Source organism: Urocampus carinirostris, chromosome 15 (assembly GCF_059441175.1).
Source record: "Urocampus carinirostris isolate Australia breed hairy pipefish chromosome 15, RoL_Ucar_1.0, whole genome shotgun sequence".
NCBI classification, from domain to species: domain Eukaryota; kingdom Metazoa; phylum Chordata; class Actinopteri; order Syngnathiformes; family Syngnathidae; genus Urocampus; species Urocampus carinirostris.
In genome coordinates this window covers 14,502,479-14,530,188 of record NC_142363.1, presented here as the reverse complement: position 1 = coordinate 14,530,188, position 27,710 = coordinate 14,502,479, and the positions used below count along the sequence as shown (strand labels likewise).

At 39.8% G+C, this 27,710-nt stretch overlaps 2 protein-coding genes across 2 annotated transcripts; one reads left to right on the top strand and one right to left on the bottom strand.

Moving 5' to 3' along the window:
• Window positions 1–18,137, top strand: ubr1 (ubiquitin protein ligase E3 component n-recognin 1). The gene is made up of 47 exons (XM_088355199.1): window positions 1–128; window positions 1,093–1,352; window positions 1,904–1,982; window positions 2,628–2,738; window positions 3,674–3,801; window positions 4,567–4,705; window positions 5,401–5,463; window positions 5,683–5,806; window positions 5,899–6,006; window positions 6,100–6,188; window positions 6,256–6,354; window positions 6,429–6,586; window positions 6,679–6,778; window positions 6,847–6,975; window positions 7,060–7,240; window positions 7,318–7,370; window positions 7,438–7,548; window positions 7,635–7,700; window positions 8,658–8,759; window positions 8,840–8,903; window positions 8,975–9,099; window positions 9,171–9,223; window positions 9,297–9,399; window positions 9,472–9,520; window positions 9,601–9,755; window positions 9,990–10,089; window positions 10,173–10,276; window positions 10,358–10,438; window positions 10,652–10,833; window positions 10,910–11,115; window positions 11,359–11,458; window positions 11,579–11,731; window positions 11,813–11,913; window positions 11,986–12,082; window positions 12,165–12,313; window positions 12,399–12,454; window positions 12,556–12,652; window positions 12,732–12,799; window positions 13,058–13,205; window positions 13,420–13,507; window positions 13,691–13,827; window positions 14,955–15,063; window positions 15,131–15,187; window positions 15,257–15,334; window positions 15,408–15,578; window positions 15,658–15,759; window positions 16,914–18,137. The coding sequence occupies exons 1-47, from the start codon at window positions 84–86 to the stop codon at window positions 17,053–17,055; spliced, it is 5,220 nt and encodes a 1,739-aa protein (XP_088211325.1). The 5' UTR covers window positions 1–83; the 3' UTR covers window positions 17,056–18,137.
• On the bottom strand, window positions 16,433–27,374 carry prph2la (peripherin 2-like a). The gene is made up of 4 exons (XM_088355200.1): window positions 27,218–27,374; window positions 25,709–26,315; window positions 22,868–23,114; window positions 16,433–21,295 (listed from the first exon to the last, which is right to left on the bottom strand). Exons 2-4 carry the CDS (start codon window positions 26,287–26,289, stop codon window positions 21,023–21,025), a joined length of 1,101 nt encoding a protein of 366 aa, XP_088211326.1. The 5' UTR covers window positions 26,290–26,315; window positions 27,218–27,374; the 3' UTR covers window positions 16,433–21,022.
• Window positions 27,375–27,710: the final 336 nt, after the last annotated feature.

Here is a 27,710-nt window from a genome sequence, read left to right as displayed (position 1 = left end):
ATGATTGCAATTGTTGACAACTCCACTTTCACGGAATGCAGACATAACGACAGTCTCTCGGTCTCCTTTACGGCACATGGAATATGGCGGAGCCTGAGAAGCCATTTGACGAGCTGGAGCTCTTAAAGGTATCTTTTTTAACAACCTCACGCACCTGACACTGCGCGCCCTCGTTTGAAGTGTAATTAGGTGATTCAAATGTGTTGATTTTTTAGGTAAATGTATACTTACGAAGCGCTAAACTCAAGCTGTACTTGTATGCGTAGCGAGCACTGGCGTTTAGCTTGTTGACTCACAAATGTCTCTGTGTCATAGTGTTAAAGAGATGTGTGTATTCATGTTATTTTACCATAGATTTATATTGATTAGATGAGTCGTATCTTTACACCTTTGGGCAAAGCTGGCTTAACCCGTGGTTAATGTGGTCTGCTATACTGGCTACAAAAGTATAACTGCAGCGTTTGATACACATCCCCTAGTCTTCTTGCTCGTGCTTTATTTACAATGAGTAGTATCATCTACTTTAGTCAAGTCGTGTTTATTTGTATAGCCCTTAATCACAAGGAGTCTTAAAGGGCTGCACAGATTATTGCAAACTACTGACTATTATTACACCACCCCCTGATCTAAAACCTGCATGAGGGCAAGGGAAAAAAAACCTCAAACACGAGGAAAATGAAGAAACATTGCAAAGGACCGCTCATGAGGTTATCCCCCTTCCAGGATGACCAGGCTGCAACAGATGTTGCAATAACAAAAAATACACGGATACTGTCAACATGAAATATAGTTCATTCATTAGCTCTAGAATAGAAGTGTGTTTTTAGCTAAGTTTGTTGTTTTGTTACCTATGTCTGTTTTGGCTTCTCATCCCAAGAAGCCGGTAATAGAAAACCCTTCGATACTTTGTTGTTACTTCATAATCAATATCTGGTGATCCCTGCTTTAGGTGGTTTAAGCACTTAAAATGGACCTGGTCTGCAAATAAAATCATGTTGATTTAATGCGGTGCTTCTCAATGATTTTTCTGTCACGCCCCCCTCGAAATAAGAAATCCTCCCGCCCCCTAGATATAATTTTGTTGCTTTGCAGGAATGGCAGACGTCTGCCGATCTGAAGCCAGCCCTTTATGGGTACCTTAGGAAGCTGGTGCCTCAGATCTTCTCTCACAACGAGGAGTCCAATCCACGGGTGGAAGAGGAGCAAGTACAGAAACTCCTCCTCCACCCACTTGAGTACTTCCTTTTTGGTGAAGATCCCGAGGACGGTGTACAGAAGCTAAAGCAGGGAAGTTCTTCTTCCCAACTCTGCGGCCGTGTCTTTAAAGAAGGAGAGACAGTCTACTCTTGCAGGTTCCCAAATTCATCCCTCAATGTGTTCCCAAACTAGTATGCTCCCATTACATTAGTTTTAATCAAAGTAGCAATCTTAATGTAATAACATTTTGTATATATTAGTCCGTCAGGTAGTCTTTGGTAAGATAAAATTTGTAATTGCTGACATTATTTTGTTTGTTGACTAAATTGTGTGTTAAAGCTTTCCATTTTGGTATTACGGTGGAGCTATTGGAGAATTATTCTTTTTGCAACATACTTATTAGGTTGAGTGGTTGAGTCTTGGCTCTGGCCTGTTTGTACAAAAAGGTCCTTATAAATGTTTTTTATAAAGTTTAAATATATTTTTTTGCAATTCTGCACTAAAATGGAACATTTTTAAAGTGAATTATAAATTCAAATTACTATCGGCTGCTGTTTTGTGAACAGTTTCTCGTTTCTCTTAAGCTTAAATTTCAGTTGTTGTAAGATATTGAGATTTATAATATCTCACTTACCTAAAAATTTTTTGCATCGTAATCGTTGGTTGGGAAACTATTGGTGATGACATGCTTTTCAACACCTTACAGGGATTGTGCAATAGATCCTACATGCGTGCTCTGCATGGACTGCTTTCAGGAGAGTGTACACAAAAGTCATCGGTACAAGGTGAGTGGAAATGAAGACTTCTATTTATGATCATGTATTGCGTGACTGTTGCAGTTAACATTGTACAATCAAGTACATAATCGCAGCGTTCCCTCCTTACTTTAGACACTTTGCTACTGGACCTCGTGAAGTTTTTGATTGCTTTATCCATCCATCCATCATCTGCACCTCTTATCCTCAGTAGGGTTGCGGGGGTGCTGGAGCCCATCCCAGCTATCTTCAGGCAGTGGGCACGGCACACAGGGACAGACAATTTGCTCGCTCATTCACACCTTGGTTAATTGGCCGGTCCAAATTGTCCCTAACATGCATGTTTTTGGAATGTGGGAGGAAACCAGAGTGCCCGGAGGAAACCCACGCAAGCACGGGAAGAACATGCAAACTCCACACAGGAGGTTCGATCTCACGACCTCGGAACTGCCGCACACGCCTTAACCACTGCTGCCCTTAATTGCTCTTATCTTACATTAATAGACTGCACAAAAATCTTAACATCATGTTTGCCTGGGATGAGATGAGAGATGAGATGTCTCTGTATTATAATAAAAAAATGGATTATGTGCAAAAAGTTCATCAATCATAAAAAAACACACAAGTTACGTAATGTCTCTATTACAGAGTAACATATTTGTTATTTTTTCCAAGATGCATGCTTCATCCGGTGGGGGTTTCTGCGACTGTGGGGACGTGGAAGCCTGGAAGATTGGTCCGTGTTGCTCTAAACATGACCTGGAGGCAGCCACTGCCATGGTAACGGTGAGTTACATAACAGAGTGCAAAATGCATGTAGGCTAGGGAGGTACACTCTTGTCCTTTTCTGTGTCACTGAATCTAAGAATGCTTATTTTCTCAATTTATGCAAACCTAGTCTCCCTGTCTTGGTTGTGGCTTTGGCTCTGGAAAATTTTAATTTTAAACCCAGCTGGGATGTAAAAACTGGCTTGGCTTATAAATTGGATGAACAATTGTTACATAGGGTAAGAACAAGTTTTGGATTTTAGCCTTATCTATGCTTGGTACCATTGGGTGAGAGTGCTTTAAAAGAAAAAAAAATCCCTCTTTTTTTGGTCAGGGACACCAGGTGCTGTTGGCCAAGTGTGTAATTATCAGTTTAATCTTGCAACCGAGACTGTATTGGGCGTGTTTCTGTAAATAATAGGGGGATCTGTCAGCAGGAGGTGAGGGTAGCATCAATTTAACTTGATGGATCTGTTGTTTTTTTAGACATGTCCGCAGTGTTTCTGTGACCAGTGTTTGCAACATGGTTGATTTTAGTGCTTGTTCTCACACATGTATGACGTAGCAACTCTTACAGGCGAGCTGAATGTATGTTTGACTCGTTTACTTAGTGTTAGATAGCTTGTCAAGAAGAATGTTTGCTAGTGTGAGAGCAAAGTCACATGGGTGGATTTTTTTCCATTAAGAAAACTATTTCAAGTAGTTCAAAGCATAAACTTCCTGCTTTTGATACAGGAAGTTAATTTGGTAGATGTTGTTGCAAGTTATTAGTCATGTAAAATAGTACACATTCCTTATTATTTTCAACTCTGCTCAAGGCTTATATTTTGTGTCCAGTAAACTATTTTGACACTGCTTGATTGTACGTTGTCACATGACATAGGAAGGCACACTTCTGTATACATAGGCTTTTCAGAACAATATCATGTTTTGCTTTAAATCCTATTTTTCAGGATGAGTGTGCATTGGAACCAGAACTGTGTGTGCGCAGTGAAATTCTCTTCAGGGTATTGCTCAACTACTTCACGAATTTCCTTGACTGGGCCGAGGACCGTCAGCTTTTAGCTCTACTCAAGCCTGAGTAAAGCCCATTATAATGTATTAGAACATATGTACCGTATTTTTCGATTATTAAGTCACATTTTTTTTCTCATAGTTGGGCTGGGGGTGCGACTTATACTCTGGTGAGACTTATGTATGACGTTATTTACACATTATTACTAGGTATAATGTTTCACATTATTTTCACTCTAAACCGAAAAAGGGCTCTCCAGGCCTATTATGATCATTTCAACATTGCCGGTGTTGTGCGGAAAAATATTACCCCTGTGTGAAATGCCCCCCACCCAGCATACATCACTCGTGCAAATGTAAGGAAAATTACTCTGTTTCTCATTGTTGGGGAAATGTTAAAAAATTGTCAAACACAGAGCATTTGCACCTCGTATAGAAATCACTTTTGAGCAAGTTTGAAATATTTACTTTAGTGAAATGACACTACCTTTTTTTACCAATCGATGGATTTGTAGACAGGTTACAGTACTTCGATTGCGATAACGGTAATCTTCTGAAAACCAAACCCAACCCCCAAATATTTTTTTTAAATTCATTTTAAATTACCTTTCAAGATGACGTGTATGTTTTTGGTGTTGGACTTTATCAAATAAATTTCCCCTCAAAATGCCACTTACCCCCCAGTGCGACTGATATGTTTTTTCCTTCTTAATTATGCAATTTTTTGGCTGCGGTGACTTCTAATCCCAAAAATACGGTACTGCATTTGATGAGCACACAGCTGATCGTCAGAGCATGATTCTGTTTTTACAGAATTTCATAATCTGCCCAGGGAAAAAGACAACACATACTTGTGTGTGCTGTACAACGACGAGCATCATTCATACGACCATGTGATCTACACACTGCAGCGGTCTGTTAACTGTGATCAGGCTGAAGCGCAGAATCATACGGCGCTCATTGACAAGGAGGTACGGCTGTTCAAATTCTAATACATGCAATACAAAAAAGAGTCTGAAATCAATATTTTTCCAAGGTATTTTTTCTCTTAATTGTTGCGTTGAAATTGGACCTCTAAATTGGAAAAAAAAAAGTTTTTGAGGAGGAAAGTAAAAATAATTTATGCCAAAAATATCAGGAAATGTCAACAAAAAGAGCACAATTTTAAATGTCTGTAATTAAGAGGTTAATTACAGACATTTAAAATTTTTGCAAGTAATATCCTCATTGACATTAGTTTTAACAAAACCCAGCGGCATAATAGAACTTGATATTATTTTTCTTTCAGTTTAATGGTTTTAGGCTGTTGTTGGCATGTAATTTTTTCTTTCTGTTCATCTAAATCAGAAAGGAAAAAGGTCTGTCAGACAAATTCCATAGCTTATCTTTTGCACATCCCCTAATTGTTTTGACACTTAGCATAACTATTTTCAGTATAGGTCAAATTATTGGTGGAAAGCATTTTTAAAAGATATACCCCCCAAATTTTTTGGTATTTCAAAATTTTGCATGTTAATGTGTGGGTAGACATTTTGTATCCATTGAACCTGTCTTTATTATGAGGATATAATTTATAGGCTGTGTATGACATAATAATGAACGCATTTGCAATATTGCTGTTTCATTATTTCATTTAATGCAAGCCCAATTCAATTATTCCGCACAGGGTCGGCGAGCAGTCAAGAGAGGAAGTCTGGAGTCATGCCAGCAAGCAAAAGACCTCATAAAGGTATAAACTGGTCTCATACCGTACATAAATAGAATGGTACGGAGCAGATAGATATCCAGTTGTTTTCAATATGAATGAGGGGGAGGTTAAACAAATAAACTGAAACCTAAAATGTAATTGCACACTCGTCTTTTACTTTTAAATATGATATGATTACTAATTTATAGAGGTTTTGGCACTTTGTAAGTGAACCTCGATATTTTTATGTTTGTGCTGCAGTACAATTCCGAGCACATTTCCTTGCAGCCACTGCGGGTTGAGGTCCTGCACTCGACTGTTGTGGCTCACCAAAACTTTGCTCTGCGCCTCGGTTCCTGGTTCCAAAAAATCATCAGTCATTCAGGTTGTCACCTGACTCCAATTTAACTTTGATGTCAGACAGCAGCAGTTTCTCATTGAATGCCATTTTACTATTATTTGGTGTGTTATGTAAAGTGGGCTTCAGACAGGCCTTCTGCAGGGTGGCATTGGAGCCTAGCACGGACCACACCAACATCTGCTGCATCAGCAGGCTCATGTTGGTTGATGCCAAACTGTACAAAGGTAGGTAGCGCTGACAGTTAATAGTCATGCATAGTTACTTAATTATTTAATAGACTTCCATAATTTGACAACTTTTCTTATTGTTTCTTAAAGGAGCACGCAAGATAGTTCATGAGCTCATTTTCTCCAGCATTCTAATGGAGACAGAGTTCAAAAGGCTGTTTGCAATCGAGTTCACAAAGGTAAAACATGGTATGAACTCCATTGAAGTATTTTTACAGTATTCTAATATACATGCCATTCTTTTAGTTATACAAGGATCTACAGAATAACTTCATCGATGATGATCATGAAAGAAGTATTTCCATCACTGCACTGTCTGTACAGATCTTCACTGTGCCAACACTGGTGAGCGTACTTTGTAGTATCGAAGCCATTGAATCATCCACATGTACTTTTACGTTGTGTTCTCCTTCTCTTAGGCAAGGTACTTGATTGAAGAAACAAACGTCATTACAAGGATTGTGAATACAGTCATGGCATTGTTATTGGAACATTTGGATGTCAATAATCGCTTCTTCTTCCTGGGTTACAACTCTGATAAGTTCTCCCGCATCCAGGTCATTTTCCATGACCTCAGGTAGTTTGAACAAGTTGCAGTTGTTGTAACTTGATTTTTTTTTTTTAAAGTTTATTTTCGTGGTTCTCATTTTTGATGCAACCTCTTTTTAGGTATATTCTGATCAGTAAACCATCAGTGTGGAATTCTAAGCTTCGGAAACAGTTCATAGAAGGATTTAATGCCTTTCTAGGCCTTCTCAAATGCATGCAGGTAATTATTATATCACATCTATACAATAAATATCTATCCGTAATGAATGTTGAGTTATTTTCTTTTAGGGTATGGAAGAGGTTGTGCGACAGTTTGGTCAACACATTGCAGTTGAGCCTGAATGGGAAGCTGGCTTTACGCTTCAGATCCAACTCCGCCACATTCTCGCTATGTTTCAGGACTGGTGCTCCTCAGATGTGAGTAGCCTTCGATTGTTTCCTGCCATTGCCTAATATACTCTTCAGCATCTTTACTTTCAGCTTCCAACCTTTTTCCCACAGGATGATATCCTATTGGAAGCTTTCCAAGATTGCCACAAAGTCTTGCTGGAATGTAACAATCAACCCTTCCGCAGGGAGGCTGTTAATCACTACATGTGCAAACAAATCCTTTATGTTCAGCCCTACAAAGTGTCTCAGGAGCCTGTCAGCATACATGTACCCCTCTCCAGGCTGCTTGCAGGTGGACTGTAGAATAAATATGTCTTACTTTCCGAGTGTAGGTTTTCCAATATCTTATTTGTCTGCTGTTCTCCCCAGGCCTATATGTTCTTATTTGTAAGAATGGGTTGCTAGATCAACTATTTGAAAAGGTAAGTGTGCACTTGAAATAAATCAAGATTCTTTTGTCTCTGTTTTTATTTTACCAATTTATTTCAGGGTGCGTGTGACCTTCGCAGCCTGGCCGAGCATCCTCTGCGCTGTGTGGTGCTGGCTGCACAGGTATCAGCTGAAATGTGGCGTAGAAATGGGCTGTCTTTGGTTAGCCAGGTATGATGCCAATTATGTTTTTTTTTCTTTAACAGTTTTGCAGTTCTTAGTTTTTAGAAAATAGTTGTGTTCTCTTCCATGCCTAGGTCTACTACTATCAAGATGTAAAATGCAGAGATGAAATGTATGATAAAGACATAATTATGCTTCAGGTAGGTTTATTCATCTTTTGACATATATTACCTTTTTCATGCACGTAATTTGGATATTATAAGCAAACTACTTAGTGTACTATGTAACTGTTTTCATTGACGTACACACAGTAAAAATATTATTTTCAGCGAAGTACCTCCCAACCTGTGCTTCTCTAAGAATCTTAAAATTGTTGGTTGGTTGGTTGGATGCCCTAACCACAAGGGTCGTAGGGGCACCATTTCCTGTGGTGAGTCTTGGGCAACTACAGCCTGGTGGCGCCCAACCCTCTTCAGGCCAACATATGTTTCTACCCGGTCTCCAACCGATGTGATAGGCGAATGTGCTTTTGCTAAAAAATATTTTGTACAACTGACAGATAATTATATTTTTTTGTCTTAGTTTATTGTTTCAATTGCTATCCTCGCGCTTTATTTTTTCTTATTTCTTTCTGAATAAAATCCAAATTTTCTGTGTTACGTTCTCAATTTTTTTCTTGGTACAATGGGAAAAATATCTTTGAATATGTATAGCAAAAAGATACATATTGGGAAGGAGAATAAATACCGATAATTCATCTGTTATTTATTTTCTTATTTTAAGGATTATTTTATCATTTAGAAAAATATATTAATACTTACACTAAAAATAGTCAAGTAAAATTGTAACAAAATTATTTATATGCACAAGTTATCTGCCAATTGGTTCTTTTTTCAGTGTGGGTGAATTACTGCTTTGCTCATGCAATGATACATTGTAGGATATTTTTTAAAATCAGTACCTCTACAGGTGTTTTCTCGTACCCTAAGTAGTATTAGCTCGCCTATTTGAGACCCATGTTTATAATGATTGTTAGTTCAGTCAGCGGCAAGTAACAAAAATGATAGTTGTTCAAAACTTGTTTTTTATTCAGAGAAAAATGACTCTTGTATCTAGTCGCATGCGATACTAACAATTTTGTCGAACATCGTTTTCAGATAGCTGCTTCTAGAATGGATGCCAATCATTTTGTCATGCTAATCTTACTAAGATTTGAGCTCTTTAATTTCTTCAATGGCAGTTGCTCCAGCCGAGATCATGTAAGTAATGCTTAAACACAAAATCATCATCTGGTGTTATTCGCAACTCTATATGTTTATGCGATTCTGGTCATTTGCAGAATGAACTGTTGCAGTGGAATCGACTGACAGAAGAGATGCTTTATCTTCTCATTGTCATAGTTGGTAATGCAACTTCATGGCACATGTTAATTTATTTCATTGTTGTTGATGTGGCTGATCCAACATGATTGCAGGTGAGCGCTACGTCCCCGGTATCACCAACGTGACAAAAGAGGACGTTACAATGAGAGAGGTCGTCCACCTTCTGTGCATTGAACCAATGGCCCACAGTAGCCTGGTCAAAGGGCTGCCAGAGAATGTATGCCACAGTGTTGCGCTTTATACAATTAAGCCAATGTGCAGTTAAATAAATTGTTATATTCTCTGCAGGAGAGCCATGAAACGGGTCTCGAGTTTGTAATCAGCAAAGTTGCTACATTTAAGTACGAAATGATTTCATAATTGTTTTCAAGGTGGTTTCCAGCGCGTTTGAGTTTTTTCTTCCCTCTATCATAGAAAACCTGGAGTATCCGGACATGGGTTGTATGAGGTGAAAAAAGAGTATTTGGAAGAATTCAATCCATTCTTTTACCACTATACAAGATCCCAGCACAGCAAGGTACCTTTTCTCATCAGAATTAGAATGATAAAGATTGGAAAGAGGAATGTCTTAATATTTCATTTATTACAGGCTGAGGAATCTCAAAAGAAAAGACGTGTTCATGAAGGCGCAGATAAAGGTGGCCCCCATAGATGTTTTGACTTGTTTTTTAATCTAAATATTACCCTACTGAAGGATGCCTTCTCTGTTCGAGCTTAGCTCTTCGTCCTCCAGTGCCGCCTCCCTTCTGTCCAGCGTTCTCCACCATCATACGTCTGCTGTGTTGCGACATCCTCATTCACATTTTAAGGCGTGTCCTGCAGAGAGCAGCTGAGGAAAAATCCTCGAACTGGACGGAAATCATGATCCAGCGGGTAGCAAAACATTGATAATATTTTTTGATGTATTAACAAAAGAAAATCAGAATACATGTCCCCTTCTCCAGGCCGATAGCAGTTTTTGTCAACATGCCGCTTTCTGCATGATACTGACATAGGATATGTTTTTGTTCCATTCAATATTTTTGTCAAGTTGAAATGTTTGTGGTTTCAAATTAGAAATAAATTTTTATTTTTAATTTCATAACCATTTTATCTTGTATTCTGCAGGCCCTGCACCTTATTGGCCAGGCTTTGCTAGAAGAAAAAAGACAGCTTGATGACAGTCCTTCAGATGAAGTGACTTTCGACTTCAGCCTCAAAGCTCGCAGTAAGTCAGCTTCTTTTCAGATTTTTACACATCTGGAAAAATGCAATTTTGCGCACCATCGGTGTGTGCTTCTTGTCATTCAGGAGTCGGGCTGGAACACAACAAGTCAATCTTCCTATTGTTATCAAAAATTAAGGGTGTTCATACGCTTGAAGCCCAAAAAGACATGATCACATGGCTATTGCAGGTAATTTAAACAGCTATTAGTGACCCTTAACCATTTTCTTTATCGGAGTAATCATTGTTCTATGTGTATGTCCTTTGCTAGATGTTTGAAATTGTCAAGTGCCTCAGAGAAAAGTCCAGTCCGACTTCTTCAATCAATATGGAGACTAACAAGCCAGAAGAGGTGATTACTTTTGGTTTTCTGCCATGGTTCTGCTGCAATATATTTCCCTCTGAACTATATTTGATTTTCTTTTGGTGGGCAAACCTTTTGTTATTTTATTTCCATACATTTTCAATAATTTACATGCAAGCATTTAGTCTTTGGAAATTTATATACTTACGCAACATTACTTCAAAATGAGCAGTATCAGTATATTTTTTTTTCTGGCCACAGAGTGCTCACGACAAAGAAAAAGCTGAGCGCAAACGGAAGGCCGAAGCAGCAAAACTTCATCGCCAAAAAATCATGGCCCAGATGTCAGCAATGCAGAAAAACTTCATTGAATCCAACAAGATACTTTATGACAATATGCCAGAGAGCACCACCCAAGAAGAGCCTGTTACAATTACAGAGAAGTGAGGAGAAATTATTAAAATACATTTTTAAATGCTGTATCTCCTTATCGATTTGTAATACTCATGTGTCCGGCAGTCCAATGGAGCAGAGGGACCTGTGCGTTGCTGTGGGTCCTCACCGAGGGTCAACCCCGGCTGAGAGGGAATTGCTGACCTGTATTCTTTGTCAAGAAGAGCAGGAAGTGGCGTCTCATGCTCCGGCTATGGTACTGACAGCGTGTGTGCAGAGGTCAACCGTGTTGACCCAGTGCAGAGGGAAGAAACCCACAAACAGTGCAAACGGTCAGCTTCTATTTCTTGATACATAAAGTGACTAAGGTATACTAATGATGTTTCATCAGCCTTCTTTGTAAAAGTTTAAAACTGTTAATGATAATAAAAATATAGTTGGCAAATCCACGCCTTTTGTGGGGGCTTTAATTTGGACCTAGAGACTCTTATAAGTAACAGAAAATTTGGCATGGACTTTCTTATCCATTTATGTAAAATAGATACATAACTTAAGGCTGTTTGTGCGTTTTACAGAAACTGCATCATCCTACCCAACATTCATGCCCCCTGAACTGGCTGTAGGAACCCACACAGGCAGTTGTGGACATGTCATGCATGCCTCGTGTTGGCAAAAGTAAGTTAGTAATTGAATAGCTTATGAAACTACAATAACTGTTGATTCATTTCTCACAATTGGGTACATTTTGATTTAATTGAATAATTACATTGAAATCAATCCTGTATTTTTTTTTAGATATTTTGAAGCGGTCCAGAACACCACCAGAAATCGACTTCACGCGGAGTTGATTATTGACCTTGAGAATGGCGAGTACTTGTGTCCTCTATGCAAGTCGCTATGCAACACAGTTGTCCCCCTTATCCCCCTGGAGCCACTTTTATTCAGCTAGTGAGTTCAATACACCTTCTTTATTAACTTGAGCAAATCAGATTTCCATTTTAATGTTCACATTTTGTATGTTTTTTACAGTGAAAATGCAGAGATAATTGGTCAACATTTAACTTTGACTCGCTGGATCGATATTCTGAAGGCCAGGATTAAAGGGTTGAAGTCTGTCACACAGGAAAATGGTAAAACCTTAAAACGATTTATCTGATATTACCTGTATGTAGACGGCAAATAAAAATTCCCGTGCTTTGCAGATTGTGACATTGAACGCATGAATGACGGCGATGCAGTGTTATGTGGCGACAGTCAACCCGATTTCAGGGCCATATTGAGTTATGGTGTACAACAACCGTAAGGAAGCCTTAACTCTTCTATCCCATTTTTAGTTTTGAACATTACTTTTGGAATATTTGTCTAAAATGCTTATTTTTAGGAGGAAGTTATCCAACAGCATAGCAGAGATGTTGGCTGTGTGTGCCACCACGGTCCATAGAGTCGGCCTTCAGACAGTACCTAATGAGCTGTGCCCACGTGTACCCCTTATGGCCTGGAATACCTGTGCCTTCACAATTCAATCAATTGGTGTGACTTGTCTTTCTTCTAATTTTTTAAAAGCTTCCTACTCACCGTAAATATGATTTTGTAAGTGAATGCTGTGTCTTCACAGAGAACATATTGGTGGAAGAGGACAAACCACTCTTTGGGTCCTTACAAAATAGACAGGTTTGTCTTCAATATAAGCACATATATATATATATATATATATATATATTACAGTATACAATTTCTGAGTTAGGTGTAATGCTGAAAATCATCTTTTCTAGCTGGCAGGTCTGAAGGCAATTGTTCAGTTTTCCGCAGCACAGAGAGTTAAAAGCTCCCAATCTGTCATCCAAAGACACTTCATTGATATGTTAGCAGGTACACCATACTAAAATGCATTTGTACATTTTATTAGTTTTGTAACATCTTTTACATGTGAAACAATTAAAACTTTCAGCTTTGCTTCCGATCACTGGCGGAAAAAACACACCTTCCATACTGGAAATTGACTTCTTCCATCTTCTGGTAGGTGATAAAGTAGGAAGGAACATATGAGCAGGAAAAGGGACTCACTATTTTTTATTTTAATCAACTGCAGATAATGTATTTTTTTTAATCTATAGAGCAGTGCTTAGTGCCTAATTTGCAGAGAATGAAGGTTTACTTTGACATATTATGAAAGCTTATGATCCTTTTATTCCAGATAACACAGGCATGCATCTTTATGTGTAAGTATTTGTAATAAATTTGTGATAATTTTTGTATGGGTCTTTATTTTTCCAGGTGGGCTTAGTTTTATCTCTGCCCTCGCTTTACCAGGAGGAGGCTGTAAACTTGCAGCCTTCTGCTGTCAGTTCAGCCTACAACCACCTGCACATCCTGCATCTGGTCACAATGGCTCACATTGTGCAGGTGCTGCTACTTGCAACAGGTAAACTCCTTAAAAACAGTCATGCAACATTTTGCCTAATTCTGTTCTTGATACCACTTGAGAGGTTTATTTGTACCATATCCACTAGGGGCAAATTATATTTTTTTAACTCATTTGGCGACGGAAGATACATCTCACTCTGTACTTTTATCGAAATTGGTTCTGTGGTCTTAGTTCATGGATTGAATAATAAGTTTTTCCCTTATTTGTGCAGACCTTCCTGTAGCAGTTGGTGACGAGCAAACGGAGGAATCAAGAGCAGCAGCTGAACTACTAGCTGTTGTGTCACAACACACTGGAAGGTATATGTTAGGTTTCATATTTTGAATCTTTACGTGCTCGGATTCTATTGATTATTCTTTAGGGGGTTTAACTCTGTACCCCCTAATATAATCAAGACATGCTCATGGTTTACAGTGCTTTTGCTGTAATAAATCTAATAAAATACAGTGGTTTTCCTTAATATTGGATCATATCCTTTTCAGGTTGCTCCCTGATGTGTGTGGTACAGTGGTGGCTCAAAGAGTGAAGATAGGAATCAAGTCCTTCCTCCACTGTGCCGCTCTATTTTTTAGCTGCCTTACTGGTGTGCGTCCTCCGGAAGAGCTTTTTGATCAACCTGGTGAGTGCAGTTATCTCAGAAATATGGAGTGAATATTCACTATTCACAGTTTACAATGTGCAATCGTAAATGGCAAGATTTTACTGGAAGCAGCTACATTTTGAGAATGTACTGTTTTTTCAGGACTATAAGGCGCACCTAAAAAACCCAAATTAGCCAGAAATTGTGTGCCTTATATACCGCTGAATACAGTGGACAATATGGGAAATCCATAGAGTATTTATAGGTGCACTATACTACACAATGTTTTTCCAGAGGTATTTGAACAATGACTGATCAATGATCCTCGCTGGCCCAAATTGCAATACATTGTGGATTTGATCACCCGGGTCGGTTAGGGCGTTAATTCTATACCACTAGACCAGTAGTGGTACGGATGAAATACAAAAATGCATTCAACCTTATCTCATTATCACACTATTTTTGCTCACTGTGCCAAAAACACTGATTTTGATTTATATAGTGTATTTTGTTCTGCATTCGGCATTCAATAATGTTGCAAAAGACAGAACAGAAAACACAAAGTCTTTCATCAAAATACTAGACAAGATTTTTTTCGTATGCATACATATTAACCCAAGAGGATAGGGAGGTCTGGGCTTCCCTGCTGAGGTTGCTACTCTTGCCACCTGACCGCGGATAATCTGAAGAAAATGGATTCTTATTGACGCACAGGTGAAGTGGAGAGACTGTTTTTACCCATCAGAATGCACTATGTACATCAGTGTTTCTGGCATCGGGAGTAAAAATTCTGATAATGAGAAGTTCTAATGCCTTTTCGTGTGTCACCTGAACAATTGGTGGTCTAGTAATAAATTCTCGGCGCCCTCATAACCGTAATCCGGGTATGATTCCCGTTGCAAACAATATTTTTGCGATTGTAATCTGCGATACTTATTTACTTACTGATTGATCATTGTACGATTATATGCTGTATAAAGAGCCCCAATAAACACGATACTGCTTACTCTGATCTCAATTTCACGCACCTTATAGTGCAGTGCGCCTCATGTATGAAAATATATAACAAAAGGGTATTTTTATGATTCGGTGCACCCTATGGTGCTGAAAATATGGTATATTATTTAAATACCTAACCCAAATCAAACATGTATTCTCTGTTGCAGTTTCTTCTCAAGGCCAAATAGAGGCACTATGCAGCTACTTGGCACTTCCCTCCAATATGTTCCATCTTTTCCAGGAGCATGGAGATACTGTGATACCACTGCTACATAGGTAAATGTTTGATATCAACTTTTTTTTTTAACCTAAATGACAGACTAAATTATTTTGGGACTTTTAGGTGGTGCAGTAGCCCAGCAATAACCAAAAGACTGAAAGGCAAAACACAGATAGTCAGGTAGTTGATATGCTTTTTAAATTAAAGCCACATTAGAATGCAATTACTCAGCATGTCCTTTTTTAATAGATTTCCAAGGAGAAGAAATCAACTGATCAACCTCCCAGAGGATTACAGTGCTTTGCTCAATCAAGCCAGTCATTTTCAGTATGTGTATGTACATGTTTCTTTCATTAAAAAAGAAAGTCCTGGCTCTGAGATCTCTTGTATTTGCTGTAAGGTGTCCCAAGTCTGCAGATGGTGAGAGGAAACACCCCACTCTCTGCCTCTTTTGTGGCACCATGCTGTGCTCTCAGAGTTCCTGCTGCCTCAGTCAGCTGGATGGAGAAGATGTGGGTGCTTGCACTGCGCACGCTGCCACCTGTGGTGCTGGGGTGGGCATGTTCCTTAGGTGTGTTTTTAACTAAAATTATTTATCCTTCCTTTGGTGAACCCATGGTTTTGTTATGTAATATTCTAACCCCTGGCAGGATACGGGAGTGTGAAATTGTACTCATGGCCAGTAAAACCAGAGGAAGCACATATCCTGCTCCTTACTTAGATGATTACGGCGAGACTGATCCACATCTGGGGTGAGATTCTTAATTTGATATCTCTGTCTCTTTTTAACATTATAAGAAATGTAATTTTTTTTTCACACCAAGTCTGGGTACTCAACACTTGAACATCCAAAGACACCACAATCAAACTTGTCACACTACTCAATTTAAGGTTGGGTGTGTTGTTTGAGGTGTTATGAAAAAGTTAAAAGTAGAGCCAAGTAAAAAAAATTTCAACAAGCGAGAGCCGGACAGATCGATTGGTCATTGACATTTTTTTAAATGAAGCATATAGCTTATCGTGTGTTTTGGAACACATATTTTACACGGATCCTAAGGATTCTCCTTGATTTAACGAGGCCAGGTTACGTACTGGTGAGTTACGCCGGCTTTATAGTTTTTGGGTATCTTGTTTCAGACTGATTGTGATGTCTCTCTGTTGAGTGCATTTTTAATCCGAAGCTTTCCAATGATATGTGGCATTACATTTTAGTGACTGGTAACACCATACTGACGCTTATTTGTTTTTTTAAAAGCCCGGCGGCCGGCTAAGGGGTTAAGATATCGTATATTATTAAAACTCTTTCTGTGTACCGTCTTTCTTTGTAAATATCTCATGTTTCAATGTGGGCACATGCGGCTTATCGTCAGGTTTGACTTATATATGTACAAAATGGTTTTTATTTTAAAAATGCACAGTGCTCTATAGAATTTTACAGAATATTTATTGTTTAATAACGTGTCCTACAGACACCATATACTTTTCCATTAATTTCCACGATCAAACATTTTTGTTTAGTGAGTTGAAAAGTCCAGCTTTGTTGGTAATAGAAAACATCTTTCTCTGCGTTTTACTGCTTTTTTCAATCAAGAGCATTTTTGTTGACATGATGGCTTTTCGAAAAACTTTGAATTGAAAAAGATTTGCACATACATAATGTAGGTTCATCAAGCTGTTTTACGTACCTTTACAACTCAGACCGCAACATCATTAGCGCACATGCAGACACAGGCAGAAAAGGGGCGGGGTTATTCTTTAGCCAATCAGAATGCAGAAAACAATGCACGATTGAAATCTGCAAGATGGCAAAACCGCAAAGAGTAAACCCTGATCTAGCAAGAGATCAGTGTCTTATTATTGTGATTATAAATGAAACTCAATCTTTTTGTGTGTGTTTCTTCTCAAGGAGGGGCAATCCACTGCATCTTTGTCCAGAGCGTTACAGGAAATTGAAGCAGATGTGGCAGCAGCATTGCATCCTGGAGGAGATAGCTCGCAGCCTTGAGCTGGTCAACGTTATGTTTGCTTTTGATTGGCAAATGTTGTGACATCAGAGCCAGGTAGCCTAAGCAGAGTAAAGCCGTCTGTGCTGCTCTCTGCCGTTTCCCCTCAATGCGTGTTTTCCACATGCACTCTTGCGTGTCCTCAGAAGCCCCATTTTCTGCTGGAGTTAAGAGGGTGGTGAGAAAGCCCTAAATAAAGGAGAAAAGGACAGAAAGAATCGAGATTGTGGAGATGGTAAACAAAGGCCCTTGTTTTAATTTGTCGACATTGGGTGGGGAAACAAGCCGCAAGTTGAGACTTATTTCTAAAATACAGTATGATTACATCCATAAACCATTACATTCATTTGGTAATTCGATTTAACCATATTTTAAAATGTAAATATTTGGTGTCTTACTAGCAGAGCATCCTAAAAGCAACTACCATTACCACTGCTGATATCCTTGTTTTTTTTTTTTTTTTTATCACAAGTCGTGTATCAGGACAAACATACACAATATGTATTGAACGAATGTAACTTTTACCCCTATTAACGAACCCTTTTCCCACTAAAGAGCCACTTTCCCATCAACAAACCATGGGAGATTTTTATTTGAAATGTTTCACGTGAAAACAAGAAGTGTGCATTCCTCACGTGTTTTGAGTGAATACTTCAATTACGTAAATAGCATATCCACTACTGAAGAAATTGGGTCCACTTGTTATAATGTATAACACAGCATAACTACAATGCTACACACAGCTAAATGTATGGTTGAGGTAAAATTGTAGGATCTTTTCCCAAGTGAAAGAAACGCACACTAACTTTGAGCAACCAATCCGCGGTGGTTAATAAACCCTGAAAAAATGAGGGTCTTTTCCCATATTGTTCTGTTAGCTAGATTGTGCTATAAAAGACGCAGGGTTTTTTTTTCCGGTGATAATATTTTGGGTTGGAAAAACACTAGAACCAAGTTTCCCAAATGTATTCAAAAGTTTTTCTAGAAGTTGTTGCGGTGGAAAACGGGTTAACATCACTGCTTCAGGAAAACTTGTATGCTACTCTTTTAAGATTTGGGAATTGATTATGATCATGCTATTCACTAGCACAGCATTGTAATAAAACCACATGATATTTAACCAATAAGTCTCCTGTTTTATAAACAAGTCATCACAGTAATGGCATTTATGACCTATCAGAGATAGTTAAAATGTCATTGGTAATTTCTAATTTCATTTCTGTCATACATGTTTTAGGGTACACTATAGTAACAATCTTTCATTTACAAAGATCTGCCTTTGAACGGGCGTGTGTAGACCTTTAATATTGCTTGCATCATTTCGGGGAATACCTGTCAACTTGTGTGATTTTGTCACATTTTATACGACTTATTGCTAAAAGATATTGATACAATTGTATTCGGAATTTGTTATGATTTTTATTTGGGGTATAGTTTTTTTGCCTACTCTGCAGATATACCTGCTCTTAAACATGCTGTGCTTTTGAGAAACAACTTAGATGTCACTACCAATACGTGAGACATGCAAATGATCTCTTGATGTGCTTGTGGAAGTCAGAGTGCCACTGCACGTCTCAGACTCATTCCTAGCTCTTTTGTTGTGTGTAATTGACTCTGTGAGCAAAATTGATCTTAATCTCTTTGCAAGAGGTTTCTGATAGTGTAAACTCAGACAGTACCTTAACATCAACTTTGTATTTGAAGCAAGATGAACAGCAAGAGATTTTTACAAGACATTCTCGAGAGTTTGTATTTTTGTTTTGATGGTCCCATTCACACTCAAAATGCAGAAAGACAAAAAACTGTTCAAAATTGTTATTGTTCACAATAGACCTGAGTGCCAATTGTCGGTGTAGTGTTAACCGTTCTACCCACCCATCTAACAATATCAGTGTATGTAAACTTGATACCAATACAACTTCCAATCAAAAGAAAAGGCATCAGTTTTTTTGGAAGCATCACACGAGAAAAATTCAAAGGCTGGCATGACAAATTTTCAAAAACACAAAACGTGTCATCACTCAGCTAAATGTTGCCTCAGTCAGCACGTGGAAAGCACAGTCTAAGGCAGGATAAGGCCACAGCATCTACGGCCTCACCTGATTAAGCCCATTAAGTAAGTATCAGAGGCGGGATGGTTTTATCTCAATTTCGAAAGGCTTTTGATTGAAAGAAGATGTCAAGTCACTCTTGGTTATATCCCAAGTTAAGGGTGCGACGTCAAAACAAAGGTTACAACTTGATTCTGGTATACTGTAATCTTCTTACAATAATGGATACACTTGGCTGCCTCAGTCATTGTTAATGCAAAAAAAATATGTGAAGCCTTAGTAAAATTATCCTAATGGGACACTGTAACATTTGACCACTAGCTGTCGCTGCATTGTGTCTTGCAACTGAAAACACGTGCTACAAAGCACAAGGAAGAATACACAGCCTGGAGTCTCAGGGTGACCAAACCGCTCAATTTTTCTTATTTTTTCCTCCCAGCCTTTCACAAAGTTTTTGCTTTTTGAGATACCCCTAGAAGTAGAGTTAGGATTGGTTTAAAAAAAATCTATCTCCACCCAAGCCTGCGGGTATGAAAGCCCGACAAATGAATTTGATTAAAGAGACCGAGCCCGAAGCAAAATCACATTGTCATATTTTATTTGTGAGGACTCTGCAGCAGGATTGCTTTACACCCGCTGCCCCTATCCAATTATCCAACTGTCATTGTCCTTTGTTTCTTTTTCTCTGTGGAGGATCTGCACAATGGATTGCCCCACACCCAATCTCATGCCAACAGGTCTGCGGACGCTCCAAGAAATTTGGATTTATTTTACATAACATGAGGCACACCTAGAGGGAGCTGACATGATTGTCCGCCATCTTGCTATTAAGGAGACTCCCTCCCCCCCCAAAAAACCTGTGACATGCTGACAAAAAAATGTGCAATTTGGTCACTTTAAGTTCCCATAGTTTGTTTTCTTCCTTGTGCTTTTTAGCATTTTGATCTGGTTGCACTACACAATAGCAGTGACTGCTACTGGTCAAAATTTACAGTGACAGTGTCCCTTGAAGCAACAGGTCCAGCTTCTTTTCGCAATGTCTAATAATTACAATGTTCGGTTCACCCAGCTTTTAAACAATTGTATGGGCAAAATCTAGCACCTTTAAAGCCCAGAAACATTTTGATTGAATGAACAAAAATCGGAAATTGAGCGCCTAGCGTGGAAGGGATCTGGTGTGGGAGCCTCAGCATTGCATCTCTGCTTTTTGCATAGGATGTGGTGCTGTTTGCTTCCTGAAGCCGTAATCTTCAGTTTTTACTGGAGCGGTTTGCAGCCAAGTATGAAGCGTCTAGAATGAAGATCAGCACATCCAAATGCGAAACCATGGTTCTCAGCCGGAAAAGGGTGACATGCCCTTTCATGTGGGGGATGAGATCATGCAACCAGTGGAGGAGTTTAAGTATCTCTGGCTCATGTCCACTAGCAAAGGTAGGTTGAAATAGATCAACAGACAGATCGGTGCAGTGTCTGAATTCATGGGGACCTATACCGGTCCAGCGTGGTGAAGAAAGAGCTGAGCTGAAAGGCAAAGTTCTCAATTTACTGTTCGATCTACGTTTCTACCCTCACTTTTGGTCACGAACTGTGGGTCATGACCGAAAGAACAAGATCCAGGAAACAAGTGTCTGAGATGAGCTTCCTTTGCAGGGTGGCCGGGGTTTCCCTTAGTGACAAGGTGAGAAGCGCTATTATTCGGGAGGGAATCATTGTAGAGCTGCTGCTCCTCCGTGTTAAGAGGACCCATCAAAGGTGGCTCAGGCATCTGATGAGGATGTCACTCTCAGGAGGTGTTACCGGCAGAAGGCCCTGGGGGACAACCCAGTACACGGTGGAGAGACTTGTTTCGAGGCTGGTCCAGGAATGCCTTTGGATCCCGTCGGATAAACTAAACGAAGTGGCAGGGGATAGGAAGGTCTGGGCTTCCCTGCTGAGGCTGCTGCCTATTTCAATGTTCCCAGTCAGCTGGCTGTAGATTTTTGCTGAGGAGGCACATTGTCAGGCCCGTAATGAGCTATGGAAGTAGAGGGCACATTGATGTTGGGGTCCCCGTTGTCGGCGGCGTCTATGTGGTTGTTTTTGCTGAGGGTCTTGATGATGTTCAGATTGCTGCGAGCTGTTTCTATGAAGCTGTTCTCCAAGAGCCAGCCATCGGAATCGCAGTCGGGGTCTCCGAGTCTCAGCATGTTCTCCAAGGACGTCTGGAGGTAACGCACGCCCGTCAACACCGACAGCTGAAACATGGACACATGGAAACCTTTAACGGGACGGTGTGTATTATTTAGTGCCCCCCTAGTGGTCAATAAAAAAAACAGAACTATAAAAAACAAAATTGATTTTTATAATAAGCAAAAACACGTCAACTATCAAAGACACGCAGTGAGTCTGCCTGTGTCATTGTGCCACTGGATCAGAGACTTTTTCATTAACAGGCCTTGTGGTGAGAATAGGAAATACGCCATTATTCCCCCTGGTCCACAACACAGGCACGCTACAGGAGTGTGTGCTCAGGCCAGGACTCAACCTATTTACTCACAACTGTGCTTCCATCCATCCATCCTACCAATACAGTCGTGAAATTCGCGGATGACACTACAGTGGTGGGTTTAATTTCAGGCAACAATGGGACTCTAGAGAGGGGATAAACCAAGGTGGTACTCAGCAAACAACCTGGTGCTTAACACTAAGAAGACCAAGGAGATCATTGTGGACTTCAGGCAGTCCAGTAAGACTGATCACGCTCCCTCCTCCAAGTGGTCAAGAGGGTGGACTACGTCAAGTTCGTGGAACTTTACATTACATCAGACCTCTCCTGTTCTACCAATACATGCCAGAGAGTAAAGAATGCCCATCAAATAATCCCCTTTCTCTGGAAATTTGAACATGCTCCTTTGATTCTCCCCAACTTTTACAGAGAAACAATCAAGAGCTTCTTCTGCCTCACGTGACCTTGTGCCATTGCAGCTGCACAAGCACGGGTACTGCCCGGGGCATCGTGGGCCGCCCCCACCATGACTTGGAATCCATATATCCAGGCCAAGTCAGGTGGAGAGCAAAGGCCATCGCGATGGATCCAAGGCACCCGGGCCACAGACTGGTGTACCGCCTCCATCAGGAAAGCAATACCTGAACATCTGTGTCACCACCAAATGACTATAACTTGAAGGCTGCGAACCACAGCACAACGTACATTAGGACTCAGCTGCACCTTGATATGTACATATATGACACAAAATCATCTTGGGACACAAAATGTACATACATATACACTGTCTTTCCTTTCTGCATATACGGTATATATATATATGATGTTTTGTATCCTGTTTTAAACTTCCTTTGTAAACACTGTACAGTGAACACCATGGTTGCAAAGAAAAGATGGATCTGATGTCACACATTGACTACCTCCTTTCACACCTTGGCAGACCTTTGCTCCACATTTCAATTTGAATAAAATAATATGTGATCAGTTTGCAAATATGATTAACTTAATCAGTTAACTTGTTGAACTTTACAGTCTGATGTATACAGTGTATGCACTGACGCGGGTCAAAAAAAGAAGTAGCTAGCCAATCGTACTCCAGGGCAGACGTGCATCTATCTCAAATGTTATTGTGTACATTTTGAGTGCTGCCTAATTAGAAGCCCAAGGGTGGCATTCAAACTAAGACTAAAGTTTCTTATTATGGTAGGGCCACATACTATCATCTTGAGGGCTGCGGATTGCCAGTGGGCTACACGTTTGAGACCCCCGCACCACATTTTACAAAACGTCCCTTTAAAATGACTTGACTTCACCGACTGACCTCAAAGAGCCACGTGATGAGCACAGTCAGGCCTATGGAGTGTACGATGCCGCTGTAGTAGTCCAAAAGAGCCTGGTGACAACCTCGGTTCCACAGATTGAGTTGCTCTGTTCGGTGGTCGTAGTTGAAGTGGGCGGAATTGTTGCTGACCTGTTGCTGAATACACGGCCGTGGCGAGTTGACGTTGCAGCAACTGAACGGAACACCGTCCATCAGGAACTTGCCTTCCACGTTGCTCCGCAGGCGGCTTAGTCAAACACATAAGAGATTCAGTGTGTAGCAACATCAAAATGTTTTGTGGGAAAACAACAATAAAGTGCCTGTTGTCATTTTGAAATGTGTCACTGCTTATACAGTCATTATTTGTATGAGTTTTTCCAGTTATATCAATTTTATTATTTTAACCATTGCATCAATATCCTAATCGAGTTAATCATTTAGTGGTAATTAATGCACCGTAGGGTAACTCATGTATCCAAATGAAGTTACTTAATGATTTACGTCTAGTTTTATTCAGTTGTCGCCATAATGTATCAATTTATTTTGTCGGTACACAGTCTATATTGTTCTAAGTGGTTTTCTGATTTAATATAGAGGGCAAAGGTAAGGTCGGGCCGAAAAAATCCATCCTGACCCATAGGTTTTAGATGGATAGATAGATAGATACTTTATTCATCCCCGCAGGGAAATTAAAGCTCGTGCCTGATCAATAAACTTGATTTGCAGGACCAAGCCTGAACGAACCCTAAATGTTATATTTTGTTTGTGAGAAGGAGGGGTAAATTATGAAAACAAACTAAAGTCTGTCTTTTATAATTGAGATAAACCTGAGTTAAACATGTAATACTTTATATTAGTGTGTCTGCAGATGTTATATTAACCCACAATTTTCCAACACAACAGATCTTTTTTTAAAGTTGACCGGAAAAATTTCAAGGCAGTTTGTCATTTTGACGTGTTGAACATTGGGCCATAAATCAGAACAGCAGTACGTCCTTAACAATCTAGTGTGGCACTTTAAGGGCAAGAGAAGCAGAGAGACACAGAAAAACAGTGACGGGTGGATTATTTAAAAAAATGTCAGCAAAAGAGAACCTGTCCCAAATGGAACGTAATGATTGACATTTACGCCCGACCCAGGCCCAACTTCTAGTCCGGCTGGGCTTGGACTTTAGACCTTACCTCTGGTTGAGAGGGAGTCTTATGAAACCAACTACAGGATTCAGTCTTGACAAAGACTGGTGTGAAGCAGGGGTATTGGGAATTTTCCACTGATGTATGCTTTGTTTTTGTCATAGCTCATCATGTTCTGCCCCTTCTGACGCAGCCTCTGTCAATTCCCGGACGCGATAAGAATCCAGGCAGTACCCGCTGGTGATCAGCATTTCTTTGCACTCTTCTGACTTTCCTCTGAGTCCGATAAAATTGATCAATTCATTTTTAAAGTTATGAGGTGTCCTGTTTGTTCTGGTGACCAGTTGTGCGCCCGGCTGTTTGACTAACGGCTTGAACCAGCCTATCAAAGTCATGCACAACCGTTTTGAAAACTTTACCTCGCCTTTATTGGCTTGTATCATTAAAAACATGCTTCTGATTGGCCGGCGCTGTTAAGCCCCAAAATGTGAGAATTCTTGTTGGAAAAACACTCTATCATTCAAATAACAAACTGGGACTATAAATTATTTTAAAAAAAGCGCAGTGGTTTGCAGTTACACTATCGCACCACCTCACATTGCGATGTTGATTAGATTTTGGTTAATTGTGCAGCCCTACCTCCTAGAATCTAGGAGATGGATAAAGCAAGGTAGGGTTTGCCGCTTTAATTACCACATTTTTTTCATGCCATATCAAAATGCCTTGTTTAGACTAGTGGGGGCGCATCAAATGTTTTTTTTTTGTTTTGTTTTTATCTTGAAAAAATTTTGGACTATAATACCCACCCCACATAGCTCCCAATAATCTTAACCTTGCTACTGTAAAGTTATTTTTCAATAAAATGTTGAATAAAGGGCAAGTAATACATTAGGTCTTTCTTTTTTAACATTAAATGGCTTACCTAAACCATAAACCGAGTTATACTTATAATATATAGGTCACTAATGAAAATCTTGAGTAAAGAGAGTGATAAGGTTATTCTACTTGTCTTTGTTTTTAACATTGGACACCTGCAAAGGAGATGACATATTATGCCAGGGTTGTTCTTTGTTTTGACTATATATTTTGACATTTGACTATTATTTCTAATGACTCCTATGCGCTGATTACCTCATTGTCAGTAGTGGCCGATACTCTTGCTGTTCATTGATTACCACACCCTTTAGGGCTGATATGCTTTTGTAACCTAGATGTTTTATTAAAAAGAAAGGGTTTAGGGGTATACCTTGAAGGACAGATAGGAATTTTCTTATGTTGAGGATTTGGCTACAGTCCTACCCTGTTGTCCCTGTGAGTTCAAAATTCATTGTTGTCTTCTCTCCTTATATTGTGTGTGAACTAAACTGTAAACTTATCAGCAAGTTAGCTAAAAATGGACAGCAAAATTACTAAGAAACACTCTACTTAATAGCTTTTTTTTCCAAACATTATTTATCATTGATTCTCCTAACAAAAAACTACTGCTACTGCTCAACTAGTTTTAGAACGGATCTTCGGGTTACTATTTAGGGGCTACTAAGTTTGTCACCTTAGGGCTAAAGACTGTTTTTGTGGGGTCCACTAAGATCCCAATCAGATGTTTAATAGCGGGGTTAAGCCTTTCTAGTGTGTGAGACCCTCCTTTTCATCCCCCACACCCAAATAACAACTACCACCAGTGCTGATCAAGGTGAGCTTAGTACTTACTCCATCACCTCTCTGTGTGACATGTCCAAGTAGCGGTTGCTGATCCACTGGATTCTGAACCAGTCCGTGTAAGCTTTGTTGCCGCAGCACTGGAATTCTATTTGCAGCACATCCACAGCACGCTTCAGGAAGCATCTCCCAGGCGTGTCTGTGTCCTTGTAGTACTTCAGGGCTTTGCTGAGGCCCTCACGCAGGGATTCATCCAGCTCCCAGTGCATGGTATAGCACATGAGAGCCCCCACCAGTATGCAGAAAGTGAAGAAGAAGGTGCACACGATGTAGGGCAACATGATCAATTTCCAGCGGAGGAACTTGGCCGTGTCGACGCAGTCGTAGCAGATCTTTCCGCCCAGGAAATTGATGGCGCAGGCGATGAGGCCAACGGATATGAGCATGTTGGGGACGTACTGAACGTCTGTGTCGGCCATCAGCTCCCACCGCTTGTTGAGCTCCACCTTTAGGAACAGACCCAAGCTGAACAAGATGACACCCGTCACCACGGAGATCCAGTTTAGGATCCAAAGCACCTGAGCTAATTTGTCCCTCCTGGTCTTGGTAAAGGTCACTTTCAAAACAGCCATTGTTTTGCAGCTCCTGTTTGGTTTTCCTGCGGGTGGATTAAGGGAGTTATGTCAGGGAGAAGAGCAGACGATTTGGTGAGAAGATGTAAAGCAGATATATAAAATCAGTTTGCCTCTGAGGCCAGATCTAGACTTTCTGTTCTCAGGTGAGCTGCATCAGTAAAAAAATGGAAACTTAACATTTTTACCTTAGCATAGTTTTACCATTATTATAATGATGATTGACAAGCGATATTTTCTTAGTACAACACATTTATGAACAAACAATGGGGAAAATGACTTTCATGTCATTGGTTGCTATGACTGATTAATTTTTAGAGTTGAGTGAATTTTACACGTGAACCAACTCACCAAACTATACAAACTCAAGTGGGAGCTGTGAAAAAATCATATTTTTTGCCCTAATTTGAGTCTTTTTGTGATTAAGGGCTATACAAATAAGCAGGACTTGACTTGGTTTGAATAACAGATAAATATAAAATAAAAGTTTTAGAAGTGCATAGGCAAAAAGGTTAGACTACACCCGATCAAGCTACTAGGCTTGGCCTAATAAAGCTGTGAGTATATCCTTTACTGCCCTCTAATGGCCAAAGTTAGTGTCCATTTATTTAAAAAAATCATAACTTTTGATGGAGATCATTTATAGACATACTCAGTTATTTATTACAGGCCTGATAAAATCATCCAACAGGCTGAGTCCGGCTCACACGCCGTACTTCTGACATACTTTATCTAAGAGTTTTCCCTGAGTCCTTTCATAAGCAGCTTAACCTGTTTGTGTTATAGTAGTTTACATTTTTGTTTTTTACATTATGAAGAGTAAAAACATTTTTTTCTCTTGGATTAACAAGGCACTGCCCAAATTTCAGGTGAAGTCGTTCAGGAAAGCAAAAACACTAGTGATAATCTTTCGGTCACGTCCACTTACCGTAACCCAATTAGCGTCTAAGAGAAATCCTAGAGAAATATTTCCATCCCATCTTTTCTTCTTGTCGTCTTTCAGGCTAGTGCAAAAAATCCACGACTTTATTAATACTGTTGTAGTAAACAGACAGATTGTATCAACGCAGTCACTAGCAATAGTAACCAAGGGATGACCTTCTCCTTAATCCCCTTTAATCATTATTCAGCCCTGCTCCTGAAAGGGATTTGCACCTACCTTCTGCTAGCCGAGAGAATTTACATGTCCTCGCTGTGGAGAAAAGCCCATGGTTGGTGGGGACACCATGGGCAAGTATCAAGGCGCTGCCATATAGGAGAATAGACAAATTCTAATGTGAATGACCCACCCCTGGTAAGGCCCAGAAATGGGAAGGAAATGTTTGTGAGTGGGTGGATGTGCAGGGCTCTTGTGGATTCTGGCTCTCAAGTAACAAGCATCGCTTATAACAATTGGCGTGAAAACCCCATCCTACGGGAGC